This window comes from Elgaria multicarinata, chromosome 3, assembly GCF_023053635.1.
Source record: "Elgaria multicarinata webbii isolate HBS135686 ecotype San Diego chromosome 3, rElgMul1.1.pri, whole genome shotgun sequence".
Lineage (NCBI taxonomy): Eukaryota > Metazoa > Chordata > Lepidosauria > Squamata > Anguidae > Elgaria > Elgaria multicarinata.
In genome coordinates this window covers 163531045-163554925 of record NC_086173.1, presented here as the reverse complement: position 1 = coordinate 163554925, position 23881 = coordinate 163531045, and the positions used below count along the sequence as shown (strand labels likewise).

The following is a 23881-nucleotide window of genomic DNA, read 5'->3' as shown; positions in this document are numbered from 1 at the left end:
CCAGACTGGTTGTCAGAATGTCCCAGCTTTGAGGCAACGACCCCAAAATCAGGTAGCACTTATGCTCTTCCGTAAAAACGATTCCGACCTCCTGCAACTGGACAAATAGAGATCTCACCTGTTGGAGATGATTTGCCAAACTTCCAGCCTCCTCCAACTTTAACCGATACAGCTCTCTGGTGAGGCTTAGCCGTGTGCTTGCCGACGCACGCACATAAATCTGTCTCAGCGCATTCCAGCTGTCTCTTGCCGTCTCATCTCTGGTGATATGGACAATTTGCGAGTCCTCCATACTCAAGACAATGTTTGCTTTGGCCCTTTCATTCTGCTCTTCCCACACTTGTGCTTCTTGAGCAGTCTGACCAACCGGCCTCGGGACACTCACGACGTTCCAACATCTGTCCCGCTTCAAAAACATTTCCATCTTGAATGACCACGTTAAGTAATTTCTCTCATTCAGCCGTTCCACCGGAATACTGGATGCCATCTGAACCTGGGCCATCCTCACCGGCTGGGCTGGAGCGCGACTCACACTGGAAACAGACCCGTCTGAGCTCGATGAACTGCCTGAGCTCGACTCCGTCTTTCCCTCCAGCGTTCCTTTGCTCTCAAGCTTTCCAGCAACCAAAAATTATGCCTTCCAGACTTTCTCTGGGCGCATAACCTATCGGGGTAATTGCTTACCCAAAAATATAGCAGAGTGCGAAATAGCAGCAGCGTAGAGTCTGGAAATGGTTTCAGCTTGAATTTAGGAACAAAAAGAAGCACTCACGGTCTTTGGTCAGTAAGAAGCTTTACTGACACTAAATAAATTACTTACAGAATAAATGGTCATATATACAGTCCTTTCACAGTACAGCAACAACGTAGCAGTATAACATCAGCAGTAAGTTCCAGCAGTAAGTTCCAGCAGTAAGTAGCCATACAACATGGACTTCTTAAATACACTTTTCTCCTTGGCCCAATTAACCAATAGTCTCTTCATCTTGTACATCTCGTACCGCACGTAGGCCAGGGAAGAATCTGCTTCATACTGGACTTCTCCTGGCAGAGACAATCTGGCCAAGGACATCTTTTTAACTCTTTAGAGTCCTTTTCCTTCTGTGGTTAAAACTAACCACAACAGCCCTGTCATGCTCAGTCTGTAGAAAGAATCGTCAAACAAGTCACAGAGGCAGCAGGCAAAGTATATACAGCTGAGAAATGTGAGAGAGATATCAGAGGTCAAGAAGCAAGTCGGCAGTTGATGTCTAAAATGAATCAAAACAAGACTTAATGAAACTTATTGCATCATTTTTAAAGGGGTGTGATTACATTTTGTTGTTCTTTGTTTAGAAAGATATGTTTTATGGCAACTGCATGTTTTATACAACAGAAAATAAATGCTTCTTAGCATTATACACTGTTTTCCGAGAGCAGAGAATATGCGTTTTGTTCAAGTGCCGATTTACCGAGCTAATTGTCCAATCAAAAAAATAATAGATTTGAATTCCTGACATCAAAAGACATTTTTTTAGATCCCCTAATTCAAAAATGTGTGAAAAATAATTTTTAACCCTCTAAATGACACACCCTACTCAGAGTTCAGGCAAGCAAGGGCATTCACAAGATATTCAGAGGCCTCTGGCAGTAGCTGAAGACCTCAAGCTGGGTGTACTATTGACCAACTTGGCTGCCTAATTTTAACTAGTTGAAGTTTCTGGATAAGGCAAAAAGGTAGTCCTATGTACAGCGCATTGCAGAAGTCAGGCCTTGAAGTTATTAGCACATGAACAACCGTCTTTAGGTCTTCTGACTCTAGGAAGGGGCGCAGCTGGTGTATCAGCCAAAGTTGATAGTAGGCACTCCTGACCGTTGCATCTATCTCCACTGTCATTTGGAGTGACGGATCCAGGAGCACCCTAAAACTGCGAACACAGTCTTTCAGGGGGAGTGTAACCCCATCCAGAACTGGTGGACACACCTCCAAATCCACGTTGGGGACTTTGACAGTAACTACCCCCATCTTGTCTGGATTCAGCTTCAGTTGGTTTTTCCTCATCCAGTCCATTACTGCCTCCAAGCATTCATTCATTCGGAGACCCACTATCCTTAGCTGACGCTGTTGCCAAACGCATAGAGAAATACATTTGGGTGTCATAGAATCATAGAATAGCAGAGTTGGAAGGGGCCTACAAGGCCATCGAGTCCAACCCCCTGCTCAATGCAGAAATCCACCCTAAAGCATCCCTGACAGATGGTTGTCCAGCTGCCTCTTGAATGCCTCTAGTGTTGGACTGCCCACAACCTCCCTAGGTAACTGATTCCACCGTCGCACTGCTCTAACAGTTAGGAAGTTTTTCCTGATGTCCAGCCGGAATCTGGCTTCCTTTAACTTGAGCCCATTATTCCGTGTCCTGAACTCTGGGAGGATCGAGAAGAGATCCTGGCCCTCCTCTGTGTGACAACCTTTTAAGTATTTGAAGAGTGCTATCATGTCTCCCCTCAATCTTCTCTTCTCCAGGCTAAACATGCCCAGTTGTTTCAGTCTCTCTTCATAGGGCTTTGTTTCTAGACCCCTGATCATCCTGGTTGCCCTCTTCTGAACACGCTTCAGCTTGTCTGCGTCCTTCTTGAATTGTGGAGCCCAGAACTGGACACAATACTCTAGATGAGGCCTAACCAGGGCCGAATAGAGAGGAACCAGTACCTCATGTGATTTGGAAGCTCGTGATAGCACCCCACCCCAGGCCTTCAGATGATCTCTCCCAGCGGTTTCATTTAGGTGTTAAATAGCATTGGAGATAGGATGGCGCCTTGTGGTATGCCATACAAAAGCTCCTTTTTTGAGGAGCAACTATCCCCAAGCATCACCATCTGGAACCTACCCAGGAGATAGGACCGGAACCACTGAAGCGCAGTGCCCCCGATTCCCAATCCCCTCAGGCGATCCAGAAGGAACCATGGTCGATGGTATCGAAAGCTGCTGAGAGATGCAGAAGTACCAACAGGGACACACTCCCCGTGTCAATACTCAGGCGTAGATCATCCACTAAATCTACCATAGTGGTCTCAACTTCGTATCCTGCTCTGAAAACATTCTGAAATGGGTCTAGAAAATCTGTATCATCCAAAACTGCCTGGAGTTGGAAGGCAACTGGCCTCTCAATCACCTTGTCCAAAAACAGAAGGTTTGATACTGGTTTGTAGTCATTAAGGTCCAGGGATTGTTTTTGTAGAAGCGGCCGTACTACTGCTTCTTTTAGACGTGTTGGAAAACTCCCCTCCCTGAGAGATGCATTAAGAATATGCTGTAGATGTAAACTAACTGCATCTCCTCCCTGGGTGACCAGCCAAGAAGGACAGGGATTGAGAGGGCAAGATATTCTTCTCACTTGTCCACGTCCTGTACCATGTTCTCGGTTTAAAAACACAAAGGAGACTTACAATTTTATTTTATTTTATTTATTTTATTAAAACATTTGTATCCCACCCTAGGGCAGCATACAGATAAAAATCATGACAAATACACTTCATTTCTCTCCCAAACCTGGGCCAGTAGACCTGTTCTTCCCTACAGACAGTTCCCAAATCTTGAAACCGCTACCCGCCAGCAACACCAGGACACACAACAGAGACATGGAGATAGGGAACAAACCCAGATGCCAACTCTGCACCCTTATCTACTCAGGCAACATGGTCACAGGATATAGTGATGTCAGCCACAACAGCAGGGTTTATTCACTTGCCCATCTTCCAAGTGCTTTTAATTGCCTCAGTGCCAGTCTTTGTCGCTGATGAAATGACCCAATTATTTGAGATTGAGATGATTTGTCGAGAGACCAAGGAGTGGCGCTGAGGGAATTAAAGGACAAGAGAACTTCAAGAATATCTGTGAGTGATAAAGGAGGAATGAGCCTTCATATGAGGGAGAAACGGGCTGGGAGATCAGCTTTAGTGAAGATCTAGGGATTGAACAGCGTCTCGAAAGATTAAGGAGGCAACGCTTATTAATGAGCCCAAACCAGAGATCATTGTGAAGGATGAGATGAAACAAGCCATGATTTTCATGAAGGCAGCTTGATTGGTTGATGGTTCTTAGTCTTGCTTTCCCACACTGAGGTTGGGATACTTCCTAATTTGTTCTGCCTCTGATTTGTGACTGAAGCTGCTGTTTCATACCAAAATTCTTCGCCAGTGATTGAATCAGCAAATATGAATACAGCTTCCCTATAACCGCCAGATTCCCATGGCCAACTCTGGAGAGACCTGAAAGAGCTGGGAATACATTGCATAAAACGAACTGGACAACATGTTCCCCTCTGTGGGATCATTCAGTATAGCACCAATAATCAAATGAAGTCTGTTAAGATCTCTTTATGATCATCCCAGAGTGCAGGACACAGAATACTGGGCTCAAGTTACAGGAAACCATGTTCTGGCTGGACATCAGGAAAAACCTCCTGTTAGAGCAGTATGCCAATTACCTAGATAGGTCGTGGGCTCTCCCACACTAGAGGCATTCAAGAGGCAGCTGGACAACCATCCGTCAGGTATGCTTTAAGGTCGATTCCTGCACTGAGCAGGGGGTTGGACTTGATAGTCTTATAGCCCCCTTCCAACTCTGCTATTCTATGATTCTATTGCTCTTTTTTATCATATAAAAATGAAGTACGTGCAGAAAAAACACATAAACTAAATACCTCGATAACAGGGCAGTCTAAAGGGTTTTATAAGTATAGTTGGAAGTGAAGCAGTAATGAACTGACTATGCTGCCATCTCTAACCAAAAATAATATAGAAACATAAAACCTATGAGGAGGTGGAAGTCAAATCAGTTATTGCTTAAAACAGAGCACCGGTTGGAAGGAGACACGAAACGAAGGAAATTTATTAATGAGTCTGCAATGGTTGGACGTTTGATGACTTGGCATACTTTTAAAGCATGGACAAGAGATCGGTGTATTTTTTTAGTACCTTATTATAAAAACTTGAGGCAATGAGTGGGATATTTTAAATTTAATTTGATTACATTTATATCCCCACCTTTCTCCATCAAGAAACTCAAGGTGGCTACATGGGATTACTAAGGAGTCTCCGCTCCAAGCGCTGAGCAGACCCAGCCTTCCTTAAAAACAAAGAAGGGCTATGCTGGATTAGACAATGGGTCCATCTAGTCCAACGTTCTGTTCCCACAGTGGTGGAAACCCAGGACACGAGAGCAGTAGCACTCTCCCACCCATGTTCCCCCACAACTGATGTACATGGACCTACTGCCTCTGATACTGGAAGTAGCAAAGAGCCATCAGGACTAGTAGCCATTCATAGCCTTCTTCTCCAAGAATTTGTCTATCCCTTTTAAAGCCATTCATATAGACAGCCATTGCAATGTCCTGCGGTTGTCAATACTTTAGCTCTGCATCTTGTGAAGAAGTACTTTATTATTATTATTAATTATTATTATTATTTTATATAGCACCATCAATGTACATGGTGCTGTACAGAGTAAAACAATAAAATAGCAAAACCCTGCCGCATAGGCTTACATTCTAATAATATCATAATAAAACAATAAGAACGGGAAGAGAATGCACCAAACAGGCACAGGGTAGAGTAAAACTAACAGTATAAAAATCAGATCAAAATCAAGTTTTAAAAGCTTTAGGAAAAAGAAAAGTTTTTAGCTGAGCTTTAAAAGCTGCGATTGAACTTGTAGTTCTCAAATGTTCTGGAAGAGCGTTCCAGGCGTAAGGGGCAGCGGAAGAAAATGGACGAAGCAGAGCAAGGGAAGTAGAGACCCTTGGGCAGGTGAGAAACATGGCATTAGAGGAGCGAAGAGCACGAGCAGGGCAATAGCGTGAGATGAGAGAGGAAAGATAGGAAGGATCTAGACTGTGAAAAGCTTTGTAGGTTAACAGGAGAAGTTTATATTGGATTCTAAGGTGAATTGGAAGCCAATGAAGAGATTTCAGAAGTGGAGTAACATGGTCAGAGCGGCGAGCCAAGAAGATGATCTTAGCAGCAGAGTGGTGAACAGAAACCAACGAACTGATGTGAGAAGAAGGAAGGCCAGTGAGAAGAAGGTTGCAGTAGTCCAACCGAGAAATAACCAATGCATGAACAAGAGTCTTGGCAGAAGAGACAGACAAAAAATACTTCCGTTTATTCATCAGTATTATGAGAGAGGGAGAAAACTAGCAATTAGTGAAAGACATGTTGTTGACTACAAGATTTCTGCAGCCATCTTCCCAGAACCCCCTGAAGAAGGCCTTGAAGTATCACAGGCCGAAACGCGTCAGGCTTTTCAATCTAAGAATAAAAACATCAGCATCTTGAGAACTCGTTGCTCCCTTCTTTTAACCTGAGTTGGATGCTCACCTCCTCTTGCTTTCACTCTGTGCTTGGCACCACAGCTCCCTATATGGAAAGACTAACTACAAAGACACATAGCTGGATCCATGGGTCTTTTGCTCAATACATAAAAAGGGGAAAGCATCACATAGAATGGAACAGGTGGAAGGGGCCTATAAGGCCATCAACTCCAACCCCCTGCTCATTGCAGGAATCCTCCTTAAAGCATACCTGACAGATGGTTGTCCAGCTGCCTCTTGAAGGCCTCTAAGGTAGGGAAGCTCACGACCTCCCTAGGTCATTGGTTCCATTGTCGTACTACTCTAACAGTCAGGACGTTTTTCCTGATATCCAGCCGGAATCTGGTTTCCTGTAACTTGAGCCCATTATTCCATGGCCGGCACTCTGGGAGGATCGAGAAGAGATCCTGGCCCTCCTCTATGTGACCACCTTTCAAGTATTGGAAGAGTGCTATTATGCCTGCCCTCAATCTGCTCTTCTCCAGGCTAAACATGCCACTCTCTCCTCATAGGCCTTTGTTTCCACCCTCGTTGCTCTCCTCTGAACATTTAGTGCTTTTCTGTTCATTTGTGAATGAGTTTCCCTTCCAACACTACTGTAGACAATGGAATACCAAGTATGTTTAGTTTTATAAAACACAAAGAAGATGCTCCACCTACAACTGGGCATTGTTTGCCAAAAAGAATTTCAGGGGAAGACTCAAGCGTGAAACTGCTGAATAAGCACTAATCAAGAAATTCACTTCTATCAAATCTACTGATCACTTTTATTATCTACTACAGGTGCTAATTAACTTAGCACTACTAGAATATTACTACCGTATTTCTTCGATTCTAAGACGCCATCGATCGCAAGACACACATTAATTTAAGTACCACCAACAGGAAAAAAGCTTTGATTCTAAGAAATAATAACCGCACCCACGATTCTAAGACCCACCCCGTTTTTAGAGATGTTTCCATAGGGGGGAAAGTGCGTAATTATAGTGTCAAAGAAATACGGTATTATCGTTAGCTGCTGCTGTTGAGAATGTTTACTGTTTACTTTTCAGAAATTTAAACCAAGGACAGGAAACTGGATTGGTCCCGGGGGCTGTATTTTCTCTAAAGACATATACTGATATGACTGGATGACATTGAAGGCAGGCTGATTGCCGCATCCTTTCAGCAAAACAAGACAAAAAACAAGCTCAGTTCCGTTTCTCTACGCAGAGAGAGGAACAGAGAAGCATGTATGGAAGTGATGAACTGTAGTGAAGTTTGAGTATATGGTATACCCTCATGTGTCAGCTCTCTCATGCTCAGTAAAGACTGACCTCACAATGAAGCTCTTTCCACACTCCATACATTTATATGGTTTGCCCATGTGAGTTCTTTGACGGACAGCAAGACTTGAGCCCTGATCGAAGACTTTCCACACTCCATGCATTTATGTTTCTTCCCCGTTTGTGTTCTTTGATGGATACTAAGGCTTTGATGGACAGTAAGAGGTCTACTATCACTGAAGCACTTTCCACACTCCATGCAATTATATGGTTTCTTGCCTGTGTGAGTTCTTTGATGGGTAGTAAGATGTGAGCACCGAATGAAGCACTTTCCACACTCCATGCATTTATATGGTTTCTCCCGTGTGAGTTCTTTGATGGCAAGTAAGTGTTCCTCTATCACTGAAGCACTTTCCACACTCCATGCAATTATATGGTTTCTTGCCTGTGTGAGTTCTTTGATGGGTAGTAAGATGTGAGCACCGAATGAAGCACTTTCCACACTCCATGCATTTATATGGTTTCTCCCGTGTGAGTTCTTTGATGGCAAGTAAGTGTTCCTCTATCACTGAAGCTCTTTCCACACTCCATACATTTATATGGTTTCTCCCGTGTGGGTCCTTCGATGGATACGAAGGCCTGAGCTCTTACTGAAGCCCTTTCCGCACTCAATGCATTTATACGGTTTCTCCCCTATGTGAGTTTTTTGATGGATACGAAGGTTTGTGCTCTGACTGCAGCTTTTTCCACACTCCATGCATTTATACGGTTTCTCTCCTGTGTGAGTTCTTTGATGGATACTAAGGTCTGAGCTCTGACTGAAGCTTTTTCCACACTCCATGCATTTATACGGTTTCTCTCCTGTGTGAGTTCTTTGATGCTTAGTAAGTGTTCCTCTATCACTGAAGCTCTTTCCACACTCCATGCATTTATACGGTTTTTCCCCTGTGTGAGTTCTTTGATGGATACTAAGGCCTGAGCTATGATTGAAGCCCTTTCCACACTCAATGCATTTATACGGTTTCTCGCCTGTGTGGGTCCTTCCATGGACACTGAGGTCTGAGCTCTGACGGAAGCTTTTTCCGCACTCAATGCATTTATATGGTTTCTCTCCTGTGTGGGTCCTTCGATGGATACTGAGGTATGAGCTCCGACTGAAGTTTTTTCCACACTCAATGCATTTATACGGTTTCTCCCCTGTGTGAGTTCTTTGATGCTTAGTAAGTGTTCCTCTATCACTGAAGCTCTTTCCACACTCCATGCATTTATAAGGTTTCTCCCCTGTGTGTGTTCTTTTATGGATACGAAGGTTTGAGCTCTGACTGAAGCTTTTTCCACACTCAATGCATTTATATGGTTTCTCTCCTGTGTGAGTTCTTTGATGCTTAGTAAGTGTTCTTCTATCACTGAAGCTCTTTCCACACTCTATGCATTTATACGGTTTCTCTCCTGTGTGAGTTCTTTGATGGATACTAAGGCCTGAGCTCTGACTAAAAGTTTTTCCACACTCAAGGCACTGATATGGTTTCTCTCCTGTGTGGGTCCTTCGATGGATACTGAGGTCTGAGCTCCGACTGAAGCTTTTTCCACACTCAATGCATCTATATGGTTTTTCCCCTGTGTGAGTTCTTTGATGGCTACTAAGGCCTGAGCTCTGACTAAATGTTTTTCCACACTCAATGCATCTATATGGTTTCTCCCCTGTGTGAGTTCTTTGATGGAAACTAAGGCCTGAGCTCTGACTTAAAGTTTTGCCACACTCAAGGCACTGATATGGTTTCTCTCCTGTGTGGGTCCTTCGATGGATACTGAGGTCTGAGCTCCGACTGAAGCTTTTTTCACACTCAATGCATCTATATGGTTTCTCCCCGTGTGAGTTCTTTGATGGATACTAAGGCCTGAGCTCTGACTAAAAGTTTTGCCACACTCAAGGCACTGATATGGTTTCTCTCCTGTGTGAGTTCTGTGATGGACAGTAAGAGTTCTACTATCAGTGAAGCTCTTTCCACACTCCATGCATTTATACGGTTTCTCTTGTGTGTGAATTCTGTTTTGCCCATTCAAATCAGAATTACATTTGAATATCTTTCCACAGCCTGCACTCTTTTTTTTCTGATTTTGTGAGATCTGGAGTTCACGGATGGGAACACCTTGAGAAGCAGAGGGTTTCTTCTTCCTATTCATTGTCGGGTTTCTCTGGTAGTGTTTTGGTCCCCTTTGATTCTGAAATAACTCTTTTCCCTCTCCATGCTGTGGAGTTCCTGATGACACCAGTGATGGCTCCTGATATTTCTCATTGACTTGGCCATCACCTACTTTGGGAGAAGAAAAGAAAAATAACTCCTCTAAAAAGTTCAAGGACGAAACCAAGGAACTCACCAGCATCACATACAATTAACTACTTCGCTTACTGAGAATCTCCCAAGACTCTCCCCATTGCTCTCTGCGCCCCTCGCTAAAATCTTCTGCGCATGCTCCTAACTCCCACAAGAACAGTTCATTCCTTCCCAGCCTATTTCATATTGAGTGTACTATAGTCTCAGATATGTGTATTGTTTTCTGCTCATGATCCAACTGGTTTAGCAATTCCCACAAGATTGCAGAATGAAAATGGGAGAAAACCAGAACTGCTGCAAGGCTAGGGTGAAGAGAGAAGGAACAAACGGGAGCTTTGGTGCTCACGGGTTCCTATTTAAATTGCTGCAGTCAAAAGAGTAGATCGTTTAGACCCAAGGGTGCTGGTGGACGAAGACCAACACCACATGGGCCTGCAAAGGTGTTCTCTACCGTCGGCTGTATTTCTCAACTCTTAGGAGTGTGTTGCTCCTAAGTGTAATGGTAAAGGCCGCACAATCCTGCTTGCCTCAAAGGGATGGAGTGAAAGTGGCAGGACTATTTTAGCTTCCACCTATTACTTGAGCTCCTATGAAGAAAAGGAACTCTGGGGAAAGGAGATGTAGTAAAACATCTACTGAAAAAGCCCCAAGATATTTCATCAGAAAAATTCACATCTTGATGCATCAGTCACTGAGCAGACCGAGTCATCAGGTTCTGTATTCTGCTGGAAGACATGGCTGATGATGGAAGACTAGGTGAAAAATTCCCCAAGGAAACCCTTGACTTTCCAGCAAAGGAATAGTTCCGCCCCAAATCTGAAACACTACCTACTAATCTCCCCTCTTCCTCAGAGTCCGGGACGAAAGAACCCTTTCCTTGTTCCAGCCGAGAAATAAGGTCCAATTTGGACATTTCTTTTAAAGGAGGAGGCGTGCTGGTGACTACGAAATCTTAAGGCATTCTAAGTGCTATTTATTTATTTGTGTCTTTATTCCAAATCTGGCAGGCCAAATTGGATCCTCAAACATGCCTCTAGCTACTGAACTCCCAAGCCAGGCAGGGCTTTATAACTAGAAATCAACCATTTATAATGGGCTTGGAAAAGAACTGGAAGACACAGGAGACAAGGAAGTATCAGCAAACTACGTTCACTTTACCTGGCCATCGTGAAGGGCCCAATGCTATTGACATAGCTGGCAGCCACTGACTTTAGAGTCAGCCCACTATCTCAATAGGATTGCGCCGACGCAGGGCAAGCGGTGCACGGAGGCTATCCTCTCCTCTGCTCTCCAGCAGCCCTGAATTCTTGGCGAGAAGCACGATTTCGCACTTCTAGCTGGGACTGCGTGGAAGGAAGAGAACGGGCCTGCAGACCACATAGGAAGCCACGTGAAGGGGCTTCCATGGTCCCGTCCCCTCCTCGCCCCCAGACACGCCCTCTTTCCGAGAGTGGAAACTGGTGAGAACCACAGTGGTGGGAGGTAGGAGGAGCTCTGGCCCCGGCCGCAGTCCCTGGAAACCAAGGAAACGCTTTGGCCCCCTGGACAGGGTCTAGTGGTTCCAGGGGTCTGGTTTCCTGGTCCCTCAGGCAAGCGCCCATTCTGGCAGACGGACACGGGGCACCCAAATCCGTGGCGTTGGGAAAGTTCTGGAAAGGGTTCACCAAGGTTTCCAAGATGAAGGTGCTCATTCTAGGACGAGTCATGTAAAGTTGTCAATGTCATTGTAAGGGCAGTGATGCCATAAAATATACAATATGATATTCTTAAGAAAGCTGTACTGTGCTTGTGCCTTTGGGGGTTTTCCCCTCTTGTTTCTAGGTGTTGTTTTAATCCCTCCCTCCAATAATCGTTTTCTTGGGCGTTCATGATGCTCCTTAAACCCGCTGCAAAATATCCCAGTCTCCGCTAGCCAGATCCTGCTAACTAGTCCCCCGCCCTCCCAGAGGGAAATGGCCAATAGGAATTCATCAAATATTGAGTTTGTTCTGACCCTATACTGTTAGCTTCACCCTACCCGGTGCCTGTTTACACTTCCCTGTGCCTGTTTGCATTCTCTTTCCATCCTTATTGTTTACTACAACTTTATTAGATTGTAAGCCTATGCGGCAGGGTCTTGCTATTTACCATGTAATCTGTACAGCACCATGTACACTGATGGTGCTATATAAATAATAATAATAATAATAATAATAATAATCCCATCTCCATCTGTTAGCCCAGGCAAAAGCATCCATACCCAGAGAGTCCGCACTCCCAGAGTCCTCCAGCATGACGTCAAGCTCTTTGTCCTGGGTGCAGGAGTCCCAATCGCCTCCAGTGAAATGCACAACCACCGCCTCAAAGGCCACCAGCCGCTGGAAGAAAACAACAGTCTCCGCTTAGAAATAGCTTCCCTCACGGGGGTTCCCAGTTTAAAAAGGGACGTAAAAACTAGATTCCTTGGTGTGTGTTTTTATTTCATTTTATTTTTTTCAGGATTCACGATTTCACGAGCGAAGCAGAGTTCCCATTGTTACCATAAAGGAAAGACTCCCCCCTTCAACACAGAGCCCCCCCCCACCGGCTGGCCCCTACGTCACTCCCCAATTGCCCCTCCCTTACCTCAGCAGACTGCAGGAGACCTCGTTCTACTCCACCTCAAAGAACAGACGAAGCAGAGCGTGACTCTGCTGCCATTGCACTGCCTGTACAGGAAACAAAGAAGGCATAAGCTAAGCATCCCTTTTGGACCCATCGGGGAATTTCACAAACTTCTGTGAGCATCACCATGAAATGCCACAACAGTGGATAGCTGATTTGGCATCTACCCATTGCAGCTACAGACCTTAGGCTAGGTCTTGTTCAGCAACAACTTTTGTTTGGTGTCAATTTGACACAGCAGCATCTTTTTAACAAGGGACTCTCTAATTCGGCTAATTGCTGGTGATGCAATATAGCTAATGAGTCTTTTAAACATATGTTTTTAGCAGAGTAAAACAACAGCATGCTTTCATTGCTCAAACAGGGTAAAAGAATAATATGCCTTCATTATGATAGGGCAGGGCAGATCACAAACTTTCCGAAATACAAACAAGTTATAATCAACAAGAGCATAATAGAAATAGCAGCAAATAATTATTAACACAGTAAAATCTAAGTTCGGAAGGCATGCTGGATAGAGCTAGTAGATGCACATTTGGTGAGTTTCTCCTTCTCCCAGGATGTCCTTCCCCAACCAAATAAAACTCTTTTTATAACATCTGTGTCCATCTCATCCTCTGTTTTGGATATGGTCATGCCACTACTCCTAGTTCTAACATCTACCCTAAGAGGCGGACTGCTTCCCAATGCACCCAAATTACTACTGACTTCAGAAACACCTTAATGAAGGTAGCCCTTCTACTCCCAGAAGCTTTTCCTGTCCAATAACTCACTAACCCACTTCTTTGCCCCATTTCCAAGAATACTTCCCAGTACTCACAGTTAGTTCACAACACAAATCGAACTAATTTGAGTCTACAACATTCCTATCAATTTCACACACTATTAGGTATATTCCATCCATTATAGCTGGGTGGGGATTTGGGCCTGGGTCTCTTTGGTCTAATAAGACTCAAACCACTATACCACACCAGATCCTATAACGGCCAACCTTACAGGGGTGTTGTTGTGTGGATTGCTTAGGCTAGGCACCGTGCTAACTCTCAAGAGCAGTAGAAGGAGGGATTGGCTGCCGTCTTTCCACCAAGGCACATAGTGGGGCGGGCCGTGAGCAAGGACCGCACCAGCGGAAAGATTTGGCATCTACCCATTGCAGCCCAATCTACCCATTATGGGCTGCCCATAATGTCTAAGGCCATAGCTGGACCTAAGGTTTATCCCTGGATCATCCAGGGGTCAAACCTGTTCATCTAGGTGACACACAGGGGATCCAGTGCTCAGGCAGTGGCGAACCTGGGATGATCCCAGGATAAACCTTAGGTCTAGCTGTGGCCTAAGAAGCCGCAGCAGCAGCGTCCTGCCCAACTCTCAAGGGAACAGGCGGAGAAGCCTCCGTCCACCTGCGCAGCAGCCTTTCCCGCTCAGGATCAGTTCCTCCAGCCCTTCGCTAGCAAATAGGAGACCAACGAGCTTCCAGGCCCAAATCCGTGCAGCAGAAAGGAAAGTGAAACGGCTGTTTCAACTTACAGAAATGCAAACGTGGCCCAGCTGCAGCTGGCACACGAAGGCGGCTCACAGCTATGGCTCCACCAGCACCCAGGAACCCCCAACCCAACGCCCCGGGGAGTCCGGAGAGGGGAGGGAGATGGGCCGATGCACACGCCGCATCTGGGGCTGCTCTTTGCAGCTGGAGACGCTGCCCCTCTTCCAGTCCGGTCCTTTCATGTCTACACCGCCAAAGAGCCAACGCTCTCTGGGCGCAGGTGACAAAAACAGACAACCAACCCACAAATACAAAGATAACAAAAGCACAATTGAAACCATTCAGCTACGAAAGTTGAAAAGAGACGAGGCTGATTTCGAAGGGGGCGGGGTTCAGAGAGGATCGTGCAAGAGAAAACAGGCCGCGGTGGTTTTGGAGGGGGGCTTGCAGTGGGTGGCCTGCCTGGCTCAGCCCCTAGTAAGGATTACGAGTGGACAGCTGGGGGGGGGGGGGCTCCGACCCATCTCCCCCCCTCCCCCATTTTCCCATCTTTTTCTTCCTCTTTTTCTTTCAACCCCGTGTCGAGCTTTACTTCCGTGTCCTGAGCTCTCCGCGACCACCACGTGTCCAGGCGAAGGAGCCTCCGGAGGCCTGAAGACAAAGGACGGCGCGTCCCCAGGAATCTTGGGATCTACTATTTCCCTAGGGGGATTTCCCGCCTCCCGGGGAATCCCAGCGCTCTTCTTTTAACCCTTAGATGGCTGGCTGGCAGAACAAGCGGTTCCCCCACCCCCGCACGCCAACCTTTAGACCTCCTGCCTGCCTCTGATACTGGAAGGAGCATCTGTCGGGGATGCGTTAGGGTGGATTCCTGCATTGAGCAGGGGGTTGGACTCGATGGCCTTGTAGGCCCCTTCCAACTCTGCTGTTCTATGATTCTATGATACAGCTCCCAGGACTAATAGCCATTGAGAGCCTCCACACTGATTGGGGTAAACGCCCAATCTGCTATCCACTGTTGCGGCATTTCGTGGTGATGCTCACAGCGGTTTGTGAAATTCCCCGACGGGTCCAAAAGGGATGCATAGCTTATGCCTTCTTTGTTTCCTGTACAGGCAGTGCAATGGCGGCTTCGTCTGTTCTTTGAGGTGGAGTACAAAGAGGTCTCCTGCAGTCTGCTGAGGTAAGGGAGGGGTTATTGGAGAGTGGTGAAGGGGGCAGGGAGTCTGTTGAAGGGGTCGGGAGTCTTTCCTTTTTGGTAACAGCATTAACCCTACATCTCACGTGAAATCGTGAATCCTGAAAAAAATGAAATGAAATAAAAAGCACAGACCAAAGAACCCAGCTTTTACATCCTTTTTTAAACTGGGAGGCCTTGTGCATATGGGCGAGGCTATTTCTAAGTGGGGACTGTTGTTTTCTTTCAGCGGCTGGGGGCCATTGAGGAGCTGGCTGTGCATTTCACCGAAGGGGATTAGGATTTCTGCATCCGGGACAAAGAGCTTGATGTCATGCTGGAGGACTCTGGGAATGCGGACTCTCTGGGTATGGGTGCTTTTGCCTGGGCTAATAGATGGAGATGGGATGAATTCCTACTGGCCATTTCCCTCTGGAAGGGCGGGCGGGGGGGGGGGCAGTTAGCAGGATCTGCCCCAGAGGACAGCGGAGAATGGGGGATTTTGCAGGGGTTAGGGCTGGTCCTGCTGTTCAAGCCCCGGTTGTTCTGTGGAGTGCAAACGTGGCCAAGGCAATTGCCACAAACGCTCCCAAACAATTTCTGCAAAAGAGTGTTTAAGACGCGTCATGAATGCCCAACAAACCATTTTTGGAGTGAGGGATAAATAAAAACAACAATTTTTGTGAACCGCCCAGAGAGCTCTGGCTATTGGGCGGTATAAAAATGTAATAAATAAATAAATAAACTAGAAACAAGGGATGTGGGGAACCCCCAATGCACAATCCCAGTACAGGTGTCTTAAGAACATCATATTGTGTATTTTATGGCATCACTGCCCTGATCGTAACATCGACAACTTTACAGGACTCGTCCTAGAATGAGCTCCTTCACCTTGGAAGCTTCAGTGAACCCTTTCGAGAACAGTCTTCCCTAACCTGGTGTCCTCCGGATGTTTTTTCCGACTGCAACCCATTCCAGGCCATGCTAGACGGGGCTGGTCAGAGCTGAAGTCCAAATCATCCGAGGGGCACGAGGATGGGGAAGGCAGCTCAAGAGAGGAGCCGTGGAGCCTGTGGGGAGGGTCTCTAGCCGTGGGAGGAGGAATGGGTATGCACAGGGTTCTGGAGCCAGTTTTTACCTCAGGTGACAAGACCCCTTTTTGCATGGCTTGAACGGTTTTTTTGGAATTGTGTATTTTCCCTTGAATGGTAACAGTTTGTGTATGGTTCCATGTTTTTTTTAAAAAAAGCCCTGAGAGCATCAGAGAAGGGGTCTACCGTTTCTGGTAGATCTGGTAACCTGAGTAGCAATAAGGCCCGCGCACCAGGCCTACCAAGATAGGTAGATCTAGTCTCTGAGACATGTACGTTGCAGGTCTAGCCCTCTGTTGTTCCTCAGTGGTGTCTAGAAAAGGTCTTTCCACCTACAGCTGGAACCCTCCGTTCTTTCCATGGCTGCCTTCAACCCTTGGGTCAAAGTCCATATTTAATGAGTGCGGGGGAATGACCTGTTCAGCTTGCAGCCCACCGCTAGGTTGTGTTCTACAGGAAAGTCAGAATAGATTAAGGTACCTTCACAAGAAGATTCTCTTAATGTTATGCATAAATCAGAGCAACTTGTTCTGACTCCTAATGAATTGCACTGCTGCTACCATCAATTTCACTGGCCTTTAGGCATTTCCTCAAAACTCTTAACAATACTGCACTACACTGCTCTTAAGACATGCACCTCGTCATGGATGGAGTTTTTGCCGGTCTCTGTGCTCAGAAAGAGGGTTTTCCTGGGGCCGGGGAGAGGAGGAGACCGTTGAAGCCCCTTTTTGCTGCTGCTTCTCCGGTATGCAGGCCCATTCCCCCACTCCCCAAAGCCCTGGCTAGAGGCTTGAAATCACGCATCTAGCTTTGAATGAGGGGCCTCTGGAGTGCGAAGGAGAGGATTCCCTCTGTGTGCTGCCTGCCCTGCACTGAATATTTGGCAGGCATCAACTTCGGAAGCTGTCAACTATCTCAGTAGGAATGCGCCCTTCAGTATAACCATACGGAGTGAACATAGTTTGCTGATCCTTTCTTGCGTCCTGTGGCTTCCAAATCATTTCTAAGCCCACTTTAAATGGTTCATTTCCAGCTATAAAGCCCTGCATGGCTTGGGATTTCAAATTGGGGAACCAATTTGGCCTGCCAAATTAAGGATAAACAAACAAACAGCACTTTGAATACCAGAAGATTTTGTGGTTACCAGCATGTCTCCTCCTTTGAAAGAAATTCCTAAAACAGACCTCATCTCTCAGTCTCAAGGAGGAAAGGATCCATTTGTCCTGGACTCTGAGGAAGAGAGATTTTGGGTGGGACTATTTCCTGTCTGGGAATTGAGGCTTTTCCTTGTGGAATTTTTCACCTTGGGGGGATCTACACTACTGCTTTAAAGCACTTTATAACAGTTTTGACAACTGTTGGGGCCCAGGACACACTACATATACAGTTTTCAAAACGTTTTCAAGGTGCTTTAAAGCGCTTTAAAAGCAGTAGTGTAGATCCCCCCTTGTCTTCAGTCAGTGAGGTTAAGCAGAGACTGACCAAGAAAGAGATCTTGAGGTCATAGTGAACAGCTCAGTGAAAACGTCAACCCAGTGTGCAAACATAATTGGAAAAGGAATTGAGACTAAAACTGCCAACATCGTACAGTCTTTATACAAATCTGTGGTATGACCACATTTCAAATACTGTGTACAGTACTGGTCACAACCCCTAAAAAAATATTGTAGAGCTGGAAAAAGTGCAGAAAAGGGCAACTAAAATGATCAAGGGGCTGGAACATCTCCTCTATGAGGGTAGGTTACAGCAGCTGGGATTGTTCAGCTTAGAAAAAAAGGGAGGTTAAGAGGAGACACGATAGAGGTGTACATAATTATGCATGGCGTGGCGAATGTGGAGAGGGAGACATTTTTCTCTGTCTCATAATACTAGAATTTGGGGTCATCGCATGAAGCTGCTTGATGGGTGATTCAGGACAGATAAGAGGAAAGACTTCTTCACACGGTGCATAGTTAAACTATGGCATTCACTCCCATAAGATGTAGCGATGGCCATCAATTTGGATGGCTTTAAAAGTGGGTTGGATAAATTCTTGGAGAAGAAGGCTATCAGTGGCTAATAATCCTCATGGGGTTGTGCTACCTTCAATATCTGATGCAGAAAGCCCATATACACAAGCTGCTGGGGAACATGGGCGGTAGGGTGCTGTTGCCCCTGTGTCCTGCTTGTGGGTTCCTGGTTGGCCACTGTGTGAACAGAGTGCTGGACTAGATGGGCACTTGGTCTGATCCAGCAGGGCTCGTCTTATGCTCTTACCAGCCACAAGGCATGTCCTCCAGCAGAATTTAGAACCTGATGCCACCTTTGGATCTAATTATCTATTCCTTGGACTTCAGATAGATTAATACTAACCAGAAAACAGTAAACCTCAATGACTGATCCATCCGGATGTGAATTCTGCTGATGGAAATAGCTTGGAGCTTCTTCAGTCGATATTTTACTATGTCTCCTTTTGCCAGAGTTCCTTTTCCTCATAGGAGCTCAACTAATAGGGAGAAGCTAAACTAGGCCTTCCTATTTCACTCCATCCCACTGAGACAAGCAGGATTATGCTGCCTTTACAATTACACTCACCCCCCCCCCCCGAAAGAATCGATTCAGAGATGTCAGGGGAAATACACACCTGACAGATGAGGAATTCACAGAACAGTAGAGGGCATCTTTGCAAACCTATGTGGTATTGATCTTAGTCCATCACCACATCTAATTTTACATCTAATTATCCGTTCTTTTGACTTTAGATAGATTAATGAAAACCAGAAAACAGTAAACCTCCAGTTTTGTTTTCTCTCTCTTCTCCCTACGTTGCTGCAGTTCTGGTTTTCCTCTATTCTAATCCCACAGTCTTGTGGAAATAGATAAAACAGTTGTATCACAACCAGAAAACAAAGTCCATCTGAGCCCATAGTACAATCAAATGTAAAATGGGCCAGAAAGAAATTAGTGTTGTTGCTGGAGACAGTGGTGTACTCAAAAGATGACTTGGATTTTAGCAAGGGGCATAAAGAGGAAAGGAGAAGATCTTAGAGATTCTCCACAAGCAAAGCAGTCTTGGGACTCCTAACAGGATGTTCTTTTTCTTTTTTCTCCCAAAGTAAGTGATGGGCAAGACAATGAGAAATGTCAGGAGCCATCTCTGATGTCATCAGAAACTACCCAGCATGAAGACGGAAAACAGTTATTTGGGAAACAAAGGGGACCCAAATCCCACTGGAGAAACCTAACAATGCATAGGAAGGAGAAATCCTCCATTTCTCACGGTCCTGACATCAATGAACTCCAGATCTCACAAGAGGAACATAAAGAAAAGGAAAGGAAGAAGTCTGCATTGTGTGGGAAGATATTCAAATATAATTCTGGAGTAATCACACGTTGCAGAACTCACACAGGAAAGAAACCCTATAAGTGCATGGAGTGTGGAAAGAGCTTCAGTCAGAGCTCAAAACTTGCTGTCCATCGAAGAACTCACACAGGGGAGAAACCATATAAATGCATGGAGTGTGGGAAGAGCTTCAATGAGAGTGGAGCACTTACTGTCCATCACAGAACTCACACAGGGGAGAAACCATATAAATGCATGGAGTGTGGAAAGTGCTTCAGTCGTTGCTCACATCTTACTAGCCATCAAAGAACTCACACAGGGGAGAAACCGTATCAATGCCGGGAGTGTGGGAAGTGCTTCAGTCAGAACTCAAGTCTTACTTCCCATCAAAGAACTCACACAAGGGAAAAACCATATAAATGCATGGAGTGTGGAAAGTGCTACAGGGAGAGTAGCTCACTTACTGTCCATCACAGAACTCACACAGGGGAGAAACCATATCAATGCCGGGAGTGTGGGAAGTACTTCATTGAAATTGGAACACTTACTAAACATCAAAGAACTCACACAGGGGAAAAACCATATAAATGCATGGAGTGTGGAAAGTGCTTTAGGGATAGTAGCTCACTTACTATCCATCACAGAACTCATACAGGGGAGAAACCATATAAATGTATGGAGTGTGGAAAGTGCTTCTGTGAAAGTGGAGCACTTACTAAACATCAAAGAACTCACACAGGGGAAAAACCATATAAATGCATGGAGTGTGGAAAGTGCTTCAGTGTTAGTAGCTCACTCACTGTCCATCACAGAACTCACACAGGGGAGAAACCATATCAATGCCAGGAGTGTGGGAAGTGCTTCACTGAAACTGGAAAACTTTCTAAACATCAAAAGAACTCACATAAGAAAAACCATATAAATGCATGGTGTGTGGAAACAGCTTCAGTCGGAACTCATGTCTTACTGTCCATCAAAGAACTCACACAGGTGAGAAACCATATCAATGCCAGGAGTGTGGGAAGTGTGTCATTGGAAATGGAACACTGACTAAACATCAAAGAACTCACATGGGAAAAACCATATAAATGCATGGTGTGTGGAAACAGTTTCAGTCAGAACTCATGTCTTACTATCCATCAAAGAACTCACACAGGGGAGAAACCCTATAAATGCATGGAGTGTGGAAAGTGCTTCTGTGAAAGTGGAGCACTTTCTATCCATCAAAGAACTCACACAGGGGAGAAACCATATAAATGCCTGGAGTGTGGAAAGTGCTTCAGTACTAATAGCTCACTTACTGTCCATCACAGAACTCACACAGGGGAGAAACCATATCAGTGCTGGGAGTGTGGGAAGTGCTTTATTGAAAGTGGAACACTTACTAAACATCAAAGAACTCACACGGGGAAAACCATATAAATACATAGTGTGTGGAAACAGTTTCAATTGGAACTCCTGTCTTACTGTCCATCAAAGAACTCACATGGGAGAAACTATATGAATGCCTAGAGTGTGGAAAGAGCTTCTGTGATATTGGAACACTTACTGTCCATCACAGAACTCACACGTGAGCTTCAGTCAGAGCTCACACTTTCCATTAAAGAAGTCATACAAAAGAGAAAGCATATAAATGTATAGGAGAAAGCATATAAATGTATAGATTGTGGAAAGAGCTTCAGTGTGATTTCAGTCCTTACTAAGCATGAGAGAACTCACACATGAGGTTATTCCATACAAACCCATGTATTGCAAAGAGCTTCATAGTGAGCTCAAACTTCACTACAGTTCATAACATCCATACGTGCTTCTCCATTCCTCTCTCGGCACAGAGAAAGGAAACTGAGCTTGGATTATGTTTTGTTTCGCTGAAATGATGGGCCTGCGTTCAATGTCATCCAGCCATATCAGTATATGTCTTTAGAGAAAATCCAGCCCCCAGACCCAATCCAGTTTCCTATCCTTGGCTTACATTTTTGAAAAGTAAACATTCTAAACAGCAGCAGCTAATGATAATAGTAATATTCTAGGAGTGCTAAGTTAATTAACAACTGTAATGGATAAATAAAAGTGATCACAATTCAAGTTTACACAATTTATTTTTTTGTGAACCACCAAGGGGTCTTCAGCTATTGGGCGGTATCAAAATGGACTAACTAATAAATAGATTTGATAGAAGTGAACTTCTTGATTAGTGCTTATTCAGCATTTTCACACTTGAGTCTTTCTCTGAAATTCTTTTTGGCGAACAATGTCCAGTTGTAGGTGAAGCATCTTTGTGTTTTAGAAAACTAAACATATGTCCGGGAAAGCCGCCAATAGGCTGACAAAGACAAATGATGGACGCTGGTAACCATGCAACAGTTTAGTTTATTTATAGAACACAGGCAGGAAGCGGAGAAATGCTCAGACTTGAAGTCAACTCAAAAGCAAAGCAACAGTTCAGGATTATGGCTTACAGAGGAGTGAGTGTCCGGTCTGAGGTCTAGGGTGTTGGCAAAGTAGGTAGTCAAGAGTCCAGTCCAAGGTCAGCGCAGCCGGCATTCAGCAAAATCCAAGCAACAGTCCAAAAGTCCAGAGGGCAAGAACAGGCAAACGAAGTCACAAACCAGTCCGAGGTCAAACAGGAGTCCAGAGCAGAGAGACGTGGTCACGGGGTCAAGACAGGAATCAGGAACCAGGATTCAGGGAGCAAGGCACGAGGTCACGAGATGCAGGAACAGAGGCTTTCGCCAGAAAGCTCAGATAATCTCTGACAAAGCTCCCTTGACTCACGGCTGCGTATTTATGCTGAGTCAAGGTGCTGAGTCACGGTCTTTCAGCTGTTCCTTGATTACTTGGCGTTTCTGATAAAGGCATCGTGACCGACGCCTACTCTCTTTTTCTGCCCGCAACTGGCTAAAGGCAGGTATGTCCATCTCTCCCCCTGACCCCTCCTGAATAGTAGAGGTTTCCGCTGGCACTGAGCCCTCTGAGCTGGCAGAGGTCCCAGCTGGCATTGGGTCTTCCCTTTGGGGCTCTGCAGCAATTTCTGCCAGTCCAGACTCCATGCTTTCTGAGCTGGGCCTCCCGGCACTGGGTCCAGCCTCCACCAACTCCTCCTCATCTCCTGATTCTATTTCTGTGCAGGGCATTACAACATACTTAGTATTCCATGGTCTACAGTAGTGTTGGAAGGGAAACTCATGAACAGAAAAGCACTAAATGTTCAGAGGAGGGCAACAAGGATGGAAACAAAGGCCTATGAGGAGAGAGTGAAAGAACTGGACATGTTTAGCCTGGAGAAGAGAAGATTGAGGGGAGACATGATGGCACTCTTCCAATACTTGAAAAGTTGACACACAGTGGAGGGTCAGGATCTCTTCTCAATCATCCCAGAGTGCCGGACGTGGAATAACGGGCTCAAGTTACAGGAAGCCAAATTCTGGCTGGACATCAGGAAAAACTTCCTCAGTGTTAGAGTAGTATGACAATTACCTAGGGAGGTCGTGGGCTCTCCCACACTAGAGGCCTTCAAGAGGCAGCTGGACAACCATCTGTCAGATATGGATTCGCGCACTGAGCAGGATGTTGGACTCGATGGCTTTATAGGCCCCTTCCAACTGTGCTATTCTATGGGATGCTTTCCTCTTTCTTTGTGTTGAGAAAGGACCCATGGATCCAGCTGCCTGTCTTTCTATAGTCTTTCAATACAGGGAGCTGTGGTGGCAAGCACAGTGTGAAATAATAACCAGGAAGATAATGCAGAGTCTGGGAGACAACATTTACTGGCGTGTGCGTCAGAAATAGTTCAACAAAATGTTGACTGGGTTCAAACAACATGATAACCAATGGTGGTTTAAACAGTCAACAGTTGGTATTTCCCCCACCGGTTGTGGTGTTGTGTGGAGAGAGTTTTTTAACCTATGGTTAGTTATTTGGCCAGACTTTCCAACGCTGTACAGAGTTGGCTGTTTGAACTACCGTTGGTTATTGTGTTGTGTGGACGGCACTGCTGGTTATTTCTTTGTCCACCATTGGTTATTTCGCCAGCTGCAGAGTCACAAGGCAGGAGCGGTCAAAGTGGCGGCGGCTGCTCTAGTTCAGCCCGCAGGATAGCTTTTCAGCAGCAATGGCTGATGGGATAGTAGCAGGGGGAGGGAGGGCAGGGCATGAGTGAGTCAAGTTGGCCTTCTCTGTATTCAGTCTGATTTGGCCCCTTCTTCTCTCACAGC

General features: G+C 45.5%; 2 protein-coding genes and 1 pseudogene across 2 annotated transcripts in view; 1 reads left to right on the top strand and 2 right to left on the bottom strand.

The window, feature by feature from the left end:
* Positions 1–12635, bottom strand: part of LOC134396351 (oocyte zinc finger protein XlCOF6-like) — a 43000-nt gene extending 30365 nt beyond the window's left edge. Inside the window, exon 1 of the mRNA XM_063122819.1 lies at positions 12591–12635. The gene's annotated coding sequence lies outside the window, so the exon portion shown is untranslated. The remainder of the gene's footprint in view (positions 1–12590) is intronic.
* Positions 7859–23881, bottom strand: part of LOC134396309 (zinc finger protein 850-like) — an 82200-nt pseudogene continuing 66177 nt past the window's right edge.
* Positions 14126–21089, top strand: LOC134396977 (zinc finger protein ZFP2-like). The gene is made up of 3 exons (XM_063123593.1): positions 14126–14357; positions 19441–20657; positions 20757–21089. Exons 1-3 carry the CDS (start codon positions 14126–14128, stop codon positions 21087–21089), a joined length of 1782 nt encoding a protein of 593 aa, XP_062979663.1.

Bases quoted from the DNA above. Each gene is read 5' to 3' on its own strand.
- LOC134396977 (XM_063123593.1), top strand. From the start codon at position 14,126: ATGCAAACGTGGCCCAGCTGCAGCTGGCACACGAAGGCGGCTCACAGC. The intron at 14,358-19,440 runs GTGACAAAAACA...TTTCTCCCAAAG, and splicing joins CCAACGCTCTCTGGGCGCAG to TAAGTGATGGGCAAGACAAT. The intron at 20,658-20,756 runs GTGAGAAACCAT...AAACCATATAAA, and splicing joins CCATCAAAGAACTCACACAG to TGCATGGTGTGTGGAAACAG.